Source organism: Solanum dulcamara, chromosome 3 (assembly GCF_947179165.1).
Source record: "Solanum dulcamara chromosome 3, daSolDulc1.2, whole genome shotgun sequence".
NCBI classification, from domain to species: Eukaryota; Viridiplantae; Streptophyta; class Magnoliopsida; order Solanales; family Solanaceae; genus Solanum; species Solanum dulcamara.
This window is the reverse complement of record NC_077239.1, coordinates 82,222,575-82,232,985: the sequence shown is the minus strand read 5'-3', so window position 1 is coordinate 82,232,985 and position 10,411 is coordinate 82,222,575. Positions and strand designations below refer to the sequence as shown.

Here is a 10,411-nt window from a genome sequence, read left to right as displayed (position 1 = left end):
ATAGCGAATAGCAAAAGTAAATAATTTTTTATTACACCAAGACAAATTTGGACCTTTTCTCTCATTTACACTAAATTAGAGGTAATAGTCATGTATTTGTGTTGCTTACTCTGATTAGCAAAGGAAAGGATTGGGTAATCAACATTTAATTGTGGAAACGGCCATCAATGGACTAAGTCATCCAAAATTGTCTATTAAAAGAAAGGGATTAAACTAATTACTCGATTAATTTATTGAATATTTATTACTTTTTATAATATCTGTACCTGATTATAACTTAAATTCTCAAAACATACTTAAAAATGGATTATATAAACTCTCTCAAAATTGTCATTTTTCTTAGAAAAAAAAAAAAGATTAATCCGCTACAACACCAAAATAAAAAATAAAAAAAGGAGCCTTCGATACTGGGGCGCGTGCATTGCATTTATATGTTGATGGCACTTGCATAATTATATAGCCAACTTCAAGAAATGGGTAGCATCATAGCGACAAATTAAGCCACACATATATATAATACTAATCCATTGCAGAAGAAGAAGAAAAAATCCATTTTGGGTATTTTTAAACGAGCTATTTTGACCCAGAAGAAAGACAATCTTTTGGTAAGTTTTCTTACTTAAGCACAGGTTCCAAGATTATTTTTTAAAACTATTTCTTCGTTTGTTGTGATTTGTTTTGTTGGGTTTATGGAGTTTTTCAGCAGTAATCTCAGCATTATAGTGTTCAATTGTTGTGTTTTGGTTCTGGGTAGTTCAAAGAAAGATTTTTTCTTGCTATTTTTACTCTTTCTTTGTTTGTTGTGATTTTTTTGATGGGTTTATGGAGGATTTAGCATTCCTCTCAGAGTTATAGTGTTCAATGGTTGTAGTTTGGTTCTAGGTAGTTCAAAGAAAGGTTTTTTCTTCTATTTTCACTAGTACTTTGTTTGTTGTGGCTTTCTTTGTTGGGTTTATGGAGTTTTTCAGCAGTAATCTCAGCATTATATCGTTCAATTGTTGTGGATTGGTTCTGGGTAGTTCAAAGAATTTTTCTTTTCCTACTATTTTGTTTGGTAGAATGGTTTTCTGGGTTTGGCTATGTATGACAAAAAGATAGGTAATTACTAGTGGTAGAATTGAAAATTTACTTGGGTTCATGGAGTTATTAGCAGTAATCTCAGCTTATAGCTTTCAATGGTGGTTTAGTATTAGCTGTTTTTAAATTTTCTATTCTTATCTAACATTTTTTATGCATTTATGCTTTTACTGAGCCGAGTTTCTCCAGGAAACAGCCGTCCTACCTTGGTAGGAGTAAGGTCTGTGTACATTCTACCCTCCCCAGACCCCATGTTGTGTGATTTCACTGGGTTGTTGTTGTTGTTGTCAAAGAAATATTTAGTATTATTTTCTTTTGTGGAATGGTTTTCTGGGTTTTGCTATGTATGTCAAAAAAAAGAGGTAGTAGAATTGATGATAGTCACAACTCACAACATTGTGTTTTTCAATGCTAATTTAGTCTTAGGACTTTCTTGGTATTTCAGAAAAAGGTTCTTTTTTTCTTTTTATCATTGGGAAACTTTTCCTGAGTAATGGTTGTTTATGCAGAGAGATGTATTGACAGTAAAATTGATGATAACTCAGCATTAGAACCTTCCATAGCAGTTTAGCTTTAGGAGTTCTCAGGGGTAGGGTAGGAGATGGTGGGAGGGCTACTAATGTTATACCTTTTTCATTGTTTCTTTTTGGGGGGATTTTTGAGTGAATTTCCAGTGAAGAATTTCAATATTCCCCATTTCTTTCTTTGCCTTTTGTTCTGTTTTTGGGACTTGCTTTAGACTACAAGTTTCATTTGGGAACGGTGCATTGGGTTTTATTTGACTTTCTTGTATGCAGGTTGAAAGGTGTGGGAAGGCATGTCTCTTGAAAGGGTTGACAAATTGGATTACATGGCGGATGACCAAGAGGGGACTGATTCATCTGATGAATTTGAGGGGGAATTAGATACTGAGGAGACAAACCTTGATGACGATGACATGGTTAGTAAAACATAACTTGATTTACTTTCCCTCCTTTAGCCTCTATTGAATGTTGCCTTGTTCTACATTAGTTCCTCATCGGTTGTTTATAGTTCAGCTAATATTGCTTTAGCATATTTTAGACTTGACTCCTTGTTGATAGTTATGTGGCCAATGGTCCATGATTTGTGAATATTCTTCTCTTTAAAAATCTCTAACATTCAAGGTAGGAAAACTACTGGATTTGACCTAGTCATGTTTCCTTTCGTTTGTCCAATTTGTTTGGTCAAGTCAGATTTATTTATATGTGATGGATCACTTGTATTTTGAGCTACCTGGAAGTATTGATATTGTTATGGGTTAAATGAGGCATTTGTGATATTTTTCTAGCCAACAAAAGTGACTGATACATCAGCTTCACAAGCAAGAAAAGGGAAGGATATACAAGGTATCACATGGGAGGGATTGAATGTAACCAGGCAAAGCTACAGATTGACAAGGCTTGAACAGTACAGAAATTATGAGAACATCCCTTTGTCAGGGGAAGCTGTGGATAAGGTCTCCGCACTGCAATATTTATATTTTATTTAGCTAAAGGGCTTCCATTTGGGTAAAATTCTCATCATTGCTGGTCATTTACACATTTTCAGGAATGCAAACAAGTGGAGAAGGGTGGTAACTACTATGATTTCTTTTTCAATGCAAGAGCTGTGAAGCCTACGATACTCCATTTTCAGGTCTGCATTTATTCTGCAGATTATGCATACCATATGATAACCCTGTGCTGCAGATTCTGGATATACTGTGTAACCCTGTCCTAACTTCCAGATGCGATAAATAGTATCTCAGGTGGCTGTGAAGGACCTACTTTTCTTCCAGTTTGAATTGTTTTTAGCTTTTAAAAGTCAGGGAGATTCTTTAGTGGAAGTAACATCGTTGTCATCTTGATACTTGATTGAGTAAAAAAACATATGTACTTGAGGCACTTCCTGTCTGCAATGTCTAAGATTAACGATGGTTTGGTTTCTCTATCCTTTAGAATTTAAAAAGATTTGTGTTTTACTCACTTACTTAAAGTTGACCTGCCAAATGTCAAACGCTGGATCCCTAATGCTACAGCAGAGACTTATTTTGGACTCCTCCCATGGGAATAGGCATGAAGAAGAAAAAGAGTTAAAGGGAAAGATCACTCTTACAAATTCCTGACGCAGTTTTCTTGTGTTGTACCTTTTCTTTTCCCTTTCATGTTCAAATAAAAAACAAGAAGCCATTTATTTTGTTCCTCCAGTGATCGACAAAAGTGATTAGGTTTCCAAATGAATTATATCTCTATTTTGCTATTCATGTCAATTGTTATCATGTAAGTGGTTAGATAACATATGTGATGCTTTCGGAGACTAGCATCTTTTAGTAATAGTTTCAAAGTTCGTTTTTTTTTTGTGATATATGCCACCTGACTTTTTTGGGGTTGGGGTTTGGGTGGGTTCAATTTGCTATGTGGAGGTCTTTCAATCACACTTCTTATGCCTCTTGTTTGCAGCTAAGAAACTTGGTATGGGCAACTTCAAAACATGATGTGTATTTGATTTCAAACGATTCACTTATGCATTGGTCATCAATTTCCCGCAACCTCTCAGAAGTTCTCAACTTCTCTGGACGTATAGTACCGACAGAGGTAATTGAAAAGTATTTACTGATGGTCCCCTACTTTATTTTGCTATGCTCTTAATTCCTTTTCTCGCCTTATACGTGATGTAGTATGGAAAAAATTGTCTCTTGTGTGCAATCCCTTTTCAGTACTCTGATTTATTGGCTTTGTTATGGGGTATGAGAGAAGTACCCTGCACCGTACCCCGCCTCAACACAGGAAGGAAAAAGAAGTTTATCCTGAAATTTTCCTTTTAAAACATTTTTCTCTTTGCTTCATTGGACTATAACTATTTCTTCTCTTTCTGTTTCGTTTTTACCTATTCTTTCTGTTGTTTTGGTCCTCTAGAAATATGCAGGAAATTTGTTAGAGGGTCTGACACTGACCCAAATCAGTACGATGGCGGTGAAGAACCGTTTTGTGGTTGCTGGAGGCTTCCAAGGAGAACTCATTTGTAAGGTCAGTTGGGGTATTTTCCTGTTTCTCTTAATGACTGCTAATAGTTGATACTAGCTGGTCAGTGAAACAGCTTATGTAGTGGAACTGAAAATCTCCTTTTCTCTCCCACCACCTTATTTTTAACTGATGTGGCTATAACTTACTAGAAAACATTATGTCCGTACAAAATGGTTGGCTTAACATTATGAGCTATTAATATGATTTAGTCCTACTGATTACTATGTACATCCTTGCATTCTTTGTGGTATTTTCTTTACTTTGCTTCAAATATTGCAGAGTTTGGACATGCCAGGGGTTAGCTTCTGTGCAAGGACCACTTATGAGGATAATGCTATCACAAATGCCGTTGAGATATATGAAAGCATCAGGTAGTATGAATGTCATAATCAGCTGTTGAGCTAGCTTTAAACTTCAACTGATAAAAGTAAGTATAAACATTGTGCAGTTGTGGGCCTCGTTTTATGGCAGCCAACAACGACTGTGGTGTGAGGGTGTACGACATGGAAAAATTTCAGCAAACGAATCACTTCCGCTTCCCTTGGCCAGTGAATGTCAGTTTTTTTACATGCTTTTACTGCAACTTTTGTTTTTCCCTTTTCTTTGCCTTTTTTGATTTCCTATCATTAGTTACTTTAGTAGTTTTTGGTTGTCCGTGAAGTATAAATATGCTTGCCTTTTCATACAAGTGAACTGGCAGGTTGCGGAAAAGTTCCAACTGGTAATTGTCGTTATCCTCCTCCTCATCATCAACATCGTCATCTATTGGGTGTTAGTGGGATAGAGTAGCTTCATGAATTTCTAGTATAAGTTCTTTTCTTAATCAAATGAAATTCTGGTATACTTTAGATGGACTGCACCTTGCTGATTTAAGAGGCTGGAAGTGATTATTCTATAATTCTCTCTTATAGGACCTTGTATCATGACAACCCAACAACGGGCTTTTAGTATCTGAGTGATGATCGTAGGATTTTATACATTCAGGTTGAGTTTGGTGGTAGATTAGATTGTCTAGTTGGATGAGGCCAAGAGGTTGACGATAAATTCCATCATTCTCATTTGTTTCATCTTATCGGACCAATTTATAGGGGGTGAATATTTGAGATTTGTCGGGGCCATAGAGGTTTGCAATGAGTACAGTCGCTGTGGCTGATGGTACAACTTCGTATATAATAGATTGCCAACATGATTGCTTTTTGCTCTGACGTCGTGGAATACCCCTGAGATACTATTTTACACTCACTTTCATGTTTATTTTCTTAACTTATATGCTGCTCATTGTTGTATTTGTTTAACTACTATTTTGACTTCGTAACTTGTCTTTGGCTAGCAATTATTTTTTGCCATGCTTTAATGGGTTATTGAAGTTTGCTCGTTTGCTTGAAGTTAGTCGTCATCAACGCACATGGTGAAGGGTGGATGGCGTTTTCTTTTGTTATAGAATCTTCTATTCTCTTCTTTTGTTTACATCGGTAGAAGAATATCACATCCTTAGATAGTAATACCCCCTACTAGAGGAATGAACTGGCATGTAGATAGTGGAAACATGTAAGCTGTTGTCCACTATCAAGAAGTTCCGTCCAGCTTCTGCTAGTTTCTTCAGAGTATGAGATTTTGCTACTAGTAGGCAGGGATTTTATACATTGGACTCAGGACCTTGTCCATGATCCAGTTTGAATCGCATTTCCTCAGAGGTTATAAGATAAGAAAGCAATAAGTAGGGCATATTCTAAGATAAGAAAGTAATAAGTAGGGGGATATTCGGGGGATATGTCTGAATAGATACTCACTTCTCTCCAATTTTTATTTGGATTAAGAATTATTTCTTCCTGTCCTCATGCTTTCTGTGAACAGATATTTCAATCCTGTTTGAAGTTGCATCCTTCATTAGCTCATGTATTTATTATTTCACTGGTAATTGATGCAGCACACCTCAATGAGCCCAGATTGCAAGCTTTTTACTGTTGTTGGGGATGATCTAGATGGTTTACTTGTTGATTCCCGCAATGGAAAGGTATTATAAATTTTTAACCATTACCATCTTTAGTCCGTTGTTTCACTCTGATAGTAGTATTAATTGTTCCATTCGGAAATGAATACAATAGCTCGCTTATACTGGATCTACAGACAAATCAGATGAAGTGCAACTTTTTGATTATGTAAATACGTCACTTGAGTTTTTTTAAGTCACAAGGGCAGGCTGAAGCATGTTAGGTTGATATAGTTGCTGCACTTATGATGAGGTGATTATTTGGTAAAAAATTTCCGAAAAAATTTGCAGAGTCATTATAGATCTTTCTTGTGGAAGCGAAACGTGTTTGAACTCACTGTTTAGTGATCCATGTCTGTTCTCCGTTGTGCTATTGTTTTAAAGAGTGTGAATTCGAAAATTTCTTTTTCCTTCAAAGATGTCTGTACATATTTCGGCTTTCATATGCGTTTTCCATTTGCTGAACTTTCAAAATCTTATCTAAGGGAGCTTGTTTACTTTTTAACAGACGGTGGCTTCAATTGTTGGTCATTTAGACTACTCTTTTGCTTGTGCGTGGCATCCAGATGGCCGTACATTCGCCACTGGGAATCAAGATAAGACGTGTCGAATTTGGGACTTGAGAAACTTATCCTCGTCTACAGCCATTCTGAAGGGAAACATCGGTGCTGCTCGATCTATCCGTTTCTCATCCGATGGACAGTTCCTAGTAGTGGCTGAACCTGCAGATTTTGTCCATATCTACAGTACCGAGTCAGACTACAAGAAACGTCAGGAAATTGATCTTTTCGGTGAGATATCAGGGGTATCTCTGAGTCCAGACGATGAATCTCTTTACATTGGAATCTGGGATCGAACATACGGAAGCTTGCTAGAATACAACAGAAGACGTACTTGTAGATATCATGATTCGTTTGCGTAAGTTACAACCCTTTAGGACAAAGTTCAACAGTTCATTCACATTGAGCCCCAATATTTTTGCATAAATTCGTCCGATTAATTCATGGCATTATGGTATCAGTTCTTGATCTTAGCATACTATGTACAGTTACACCTTGAGATTAAGCTTTGTTTCTGGTTATATACAACCTATCTGATGTACCATTTTGCTTCTCTTGTACTTTTGACATGTTTGTTATAAGAGAAACAACAAAAACAGCATACTTCTTTTAACTGTTACAGGAATACTAAACTTAGCGATAAGAAAAATGATATCTTGAATGTCAAATATTGTTATAGATGTATAACAGCAACCAAAAAAATCTCGATACAGAGAGATTTGACTTATATAATAATGATAGAAGATCAAATACATTACATCGTATACAAGATGTAATGTATTTGATCTAGTGGAAACTTTGTAAAGTAAAGAAATCGGGATGATGAATCAGAACAATTACAAGGGTCTTCCAAATTATTCCGTCTTTCGAAATTAAGTAAATTCAAGTTGAAGAGATTACCAAATTATTCCGTCTTTCGAAATTAAGTAAATTCAAGTTGAAGAGATGGGTAATCAGTGTAACCCACAATTGGGTCATTCTTGTAAAAAGTACTCCTATCATGCTTGTTCAACGGCCCATTAACCTCAAAACGTTTGGGCAAATCTGGATTAGCCAAAAACAAACGTCCAAATGAGACCAAATCTGCACAATTTTCAGAAATAGCCATATCTCCCTCATTTTTATTATAGCCACCCGAAGCAATAAGTGTCCCTTTAAATGACCTCCTTATAAATTGAAGGCAATTATTACGAGGTTCGTCCTTTGGTTCGAACACATGAAGATATAAAACTCCGAGCTTAGTGAGTTGACTTGCTAAATAAGTCGATAGGGCTTCTAGGTTCGAGTCCTTTTTTCCATACAATTCCGATAAGACGGAAAGTTTTATTCCAACTCTATCTCCTCCAATTTCATTCACAATTGCCCCTATAACTTCAAGAGCAAATCTACAACGATTCGCTATGCTTCCACCATATTCATCACTCCTCCTATCATTGACTTGATCATTCAAAAATTGTTCAATTATGTAGCTGTTTGCTGAGTTAATCTCAACTCCGTCAAATCCTAAAATATTTGACTTTTTCATAAATGAATATTCACATTGTGCAAAGCGTAGACAAATTCACTAGTTAAATAGAAAACTCACCAGCTTCAATAGCATTACGGGCTGCAATTCTAAAATCATCGACAATGTGAGCGAGTTCATTTGTGCTTAGTTGCCTTAGTGTTGGTTCCATGCACGCACCATCATGAGGTGCTACACAAATATATACACTACTTAGTATTTAGTATATAAACAATATATATATTCTAAAACGGATAACATATACCAAACAATATTAAGGATACGTTCGATTTTGATACCATGTTAAAGAAATGTATTATTACCTGCAGCGTTAGTCCAAAGAAACCACCAATTGTTTAGTCTTGAGTCGAATATCCTCCCTGGATGCCAAATTTGGCAAAAAAAGATACCACCTTTGCTATGAACAGAGTCAACAATGGGTTTCCAAGCCTCTTTTTGATCTTCTGTCCAAATTCCAGGCATATTTGGGGACCTTCAAATATAAACAAACAACTTAATTAATTGGTCAACTATACAAATTCTTTGACTTTTTTTTTTCAAAAATATACCAGACAAACAACGTCGTTATAATTTTTTTTTATAGTGGAAGAAATTAATTCTTTTACCCTTTGGAAATATCAGAGGCACTAGCTGATTCAGAAATGAGAAAACCCCCATTAGTGGCTCTTTGAGCATAATATTCAATAGCATGTGGCTGTGGAGTGTTATTATATGATCTGTTCCTTGTCATTGGTGGCATCACTACTCTGCAAAAAAATTTTAAAAAAAATCAGGTTTAGTTTTTACACACTTAAACTATGTGTTTTATTTATTTATTAAATTATCCCTTCACTAATTACATGGTAAGAAAACAAGTTAAAACATACCATGTGCATAAATGTATTTATACTATACAAAAAGAGGGTTTTTGATGTCTTATTTCATTTTATTCTTTCATATCCAAATTGACTGTACATATCTCATCGTCTCTCAAGTTTTAATCCGTTTATGAGTGGTTGGATTTTTACTTTATTATCTGTAGTATATACTTTAATTGAGTATGAATTTTTCTATCCTTTTTATAGCTGAAAATGTTCTTTACAATTAGTATATATGATCAGAGATGTGAGAATTTATACAGAATCTTGACTTTATACTTTATTGTGTTTGAAAACCTGAGAGATGATGAGTTAGGCGAAGGATGATTAGGTAAACGCTTAAAAAACAAAAAAAAACAATACCTATGAGAGAGGTTGAATCTCCCCATTTTGTAAGGAGTGAGGAGAGGAATTGCTGTGGAGTTTGTTGCCATATTCTCAATTTGATTTCTTTTCTTGGTTGATTCATAAACTTAGCAAGTGTTCGAATTTATAGAGTAGCTTTGCCATTTTTGTAATGTTATGTATTCTATTTTCTAATAATGCTAACTTCAAGGGAAAAGTAACAAATGTAATATTATAATAGCTAATGATATTTTAGATAAAATTTTGTATTATTATTTCGACACCTTGGAAAATAATAATTTGTATGACAAGCTGTAATCAGGGTGGATCTAGGGGTTGTGAGGGTGTTCATCCGCACTCTCCGATAAAAAATTACGTTATATATAAGATAATTTTTTAAAATTTATATATATATATATATTAAATTTTTATTATTGTTGTTGTTGTTGTATATATATATATATTTAGATTTTTAATTTTTTGAACACAAGAAAAAAGATTGACTTTAGTCATTTAAAAAATTAAAAATTTATTTTAAAGTTTCAAATTTAAATTTTAAATATTAAATTTTTATTTTTCGAATCGCCCGAATAAAATTTCTAAATCTGCTTAATTCATTTTTTTGCGGAATAAGTTGACAACTTGACATGCTACTCTGAATGCTAAAAAAAGAAGATAGCTTATTTATTGATGCATATTAAATGATGACTTAAAAGTCGAAATAAAAAATGACTTTTGGTTCTCTAAAGCACGTTACTTGAAGTCAAAGCTCCTGTAATTCTCCTACATTTTTTTTTTCTAGTGTCTGATACAATTAATATTGACGCTCAATTAAATTTAAATTCATGTCAAAAAAATTATATATAGAAAGTGAAGTGTTTTCTAATAAAGACAATTTAATATTCATAATTCAAATCCAATATTCGTCTAATTAAAATAAAAGAATATTTATCACTCTACCGCAAAGACCCTCCCGATACACTAAGCTCTCGTAACAAAGGACAAAAGCTGAAAATTTCAAAGTGGGTTTCGAA

At 34.5% G+C, this 10,411-nt stretch overlaps 2 protein-coding genes across 4 annotated transcripts; one reads left to right on the top strand and one right to left on the bottom strand.

Annotated features, from left to right (window-relative positions):
• The first annotated feature begins 383 nt into the window (after positions 1-383).
• On the top strand, positions 384-7,201 carry LOC129883391 (uncharacterized WD repeat-containing protein C2A9.03-like). 2 transcript variants are annotated; one of them, XM_055958054.1, is made up of 10 exons: positions 384-605; positions 1,875-2,017; positions 2,387-2,554; positions 2,647-2,733; positions 3,537-3,671; positions 3,993-4,103; positions 4,380-4,471; positions 4,549-4,654; positions 6,028-6,114; positions 6,599-7,201. In XM_055958054.1, exons 2-10 carry the CDS (start codon positions 1,895-1,897, stop codon positions 7,010-7,012), a joined length of 1,323 nt encoding a protein of 440 aa, XP_055814029.1. In that variant the 5' UTR covers positions 384-605; positions 1,875-1,894; the 3' UTR covers positions 7,013-7,201. The 2 variants fall into 2 exon arrangements, with proteins under 2 accessions (XP_055814029.1, XP_055814028.1); XM_055958053.1 differs by lacking the exon at positions 384-605 and adding an exon at positions 1,212-1,297.
• A 345-nt stretch (positions 7,202-7,546) lies between these two features.
• LOC129881952 (12-oxophytodienoate reductase-like protein) lies at positions 7,547-9,791 on the bottom strand. 2 transcript variants are annotated; one of them, XM_055956064.1, is made up of 5 exons: positions 9,396-9,791; positions 8,781-8,921; positions 8,478-8,647; positions 8,236-8,346; positions 7,547-8,153 (listed from the first exon to the last, which is right to left on the bottom strand). In XM_055956064.1, exons 1-5 carry the CDS (start codon positions 9,464-9,466, stop codon positions 7,573-7,575), a joined length of 1,074 nt encoding a protein of 357 aa, XP_055812039.1. In that variant the 5' UTR covers positions 9,467-9,791; the 3' UTR covers positions 7,547-7,572. The 2 variants fall into 2 exon arrangements, with proteins under 2 accessions (XP_055812039.1, XP_055812038.1); XM_055956063.1 differs by having other exon boundaries at positions 7,547-8,087.
• Between the last annotated feature and the right edge of the window lie 620 nt (positions 9,792-10,411).

What these genes read in the sequence shown, in the direction of transcription:
- LOC129883391 (XM_055958054.1), top strand. Translation starts at nt 1,895, where the DNA reads ATGTCTCTTGAAAGGGTTGACAAATTGGATTACATGGCGGATGACCAA. An exon ending in GCTTCCCTTGGCCAGTGAAT is followed by an intron (nt 4,655 to 6,027) that starts GTCAGTTTTTTT and finishes TAATTGATGCAG; the next exon opens with CACACCTCAATGAGCCCAGA. An exon ending in TTGATTCCCGCAATGGAAAG is followed by an intron (nt 6,115 to 6,598) that starts GTATTATAAATT and finishes ACTTTTTAACAG; the next exon opens with ACGGTGGCTTCAATTGTTGG.
- LOC129881952 (XM_055956064.1), bottom strand. Translation starts at nt 9,466, where the DNA reads ATGGCAACAAACTCCACAGCAATTCCTCTCCTCACTCCTTACAAAATG. An exon ending in AGATTCAACCTCTCTCATAG is followed by an intron (nt 8,922 to 9,395) that starts GTATTGTTTTTT and finishes ATTTTTTTGCAG; the next exon opens with AGTAGTGATGCCACCAATGA. An exon ending in GCCTCTGATATTTCCAAAGG is followed by an intron (nt 8,648 to 8,780) that starts GTAAAAGAATTA and finishes TTATATTTGAAG; the next exon opens with GTCCCCAAATATGCCTGGAA.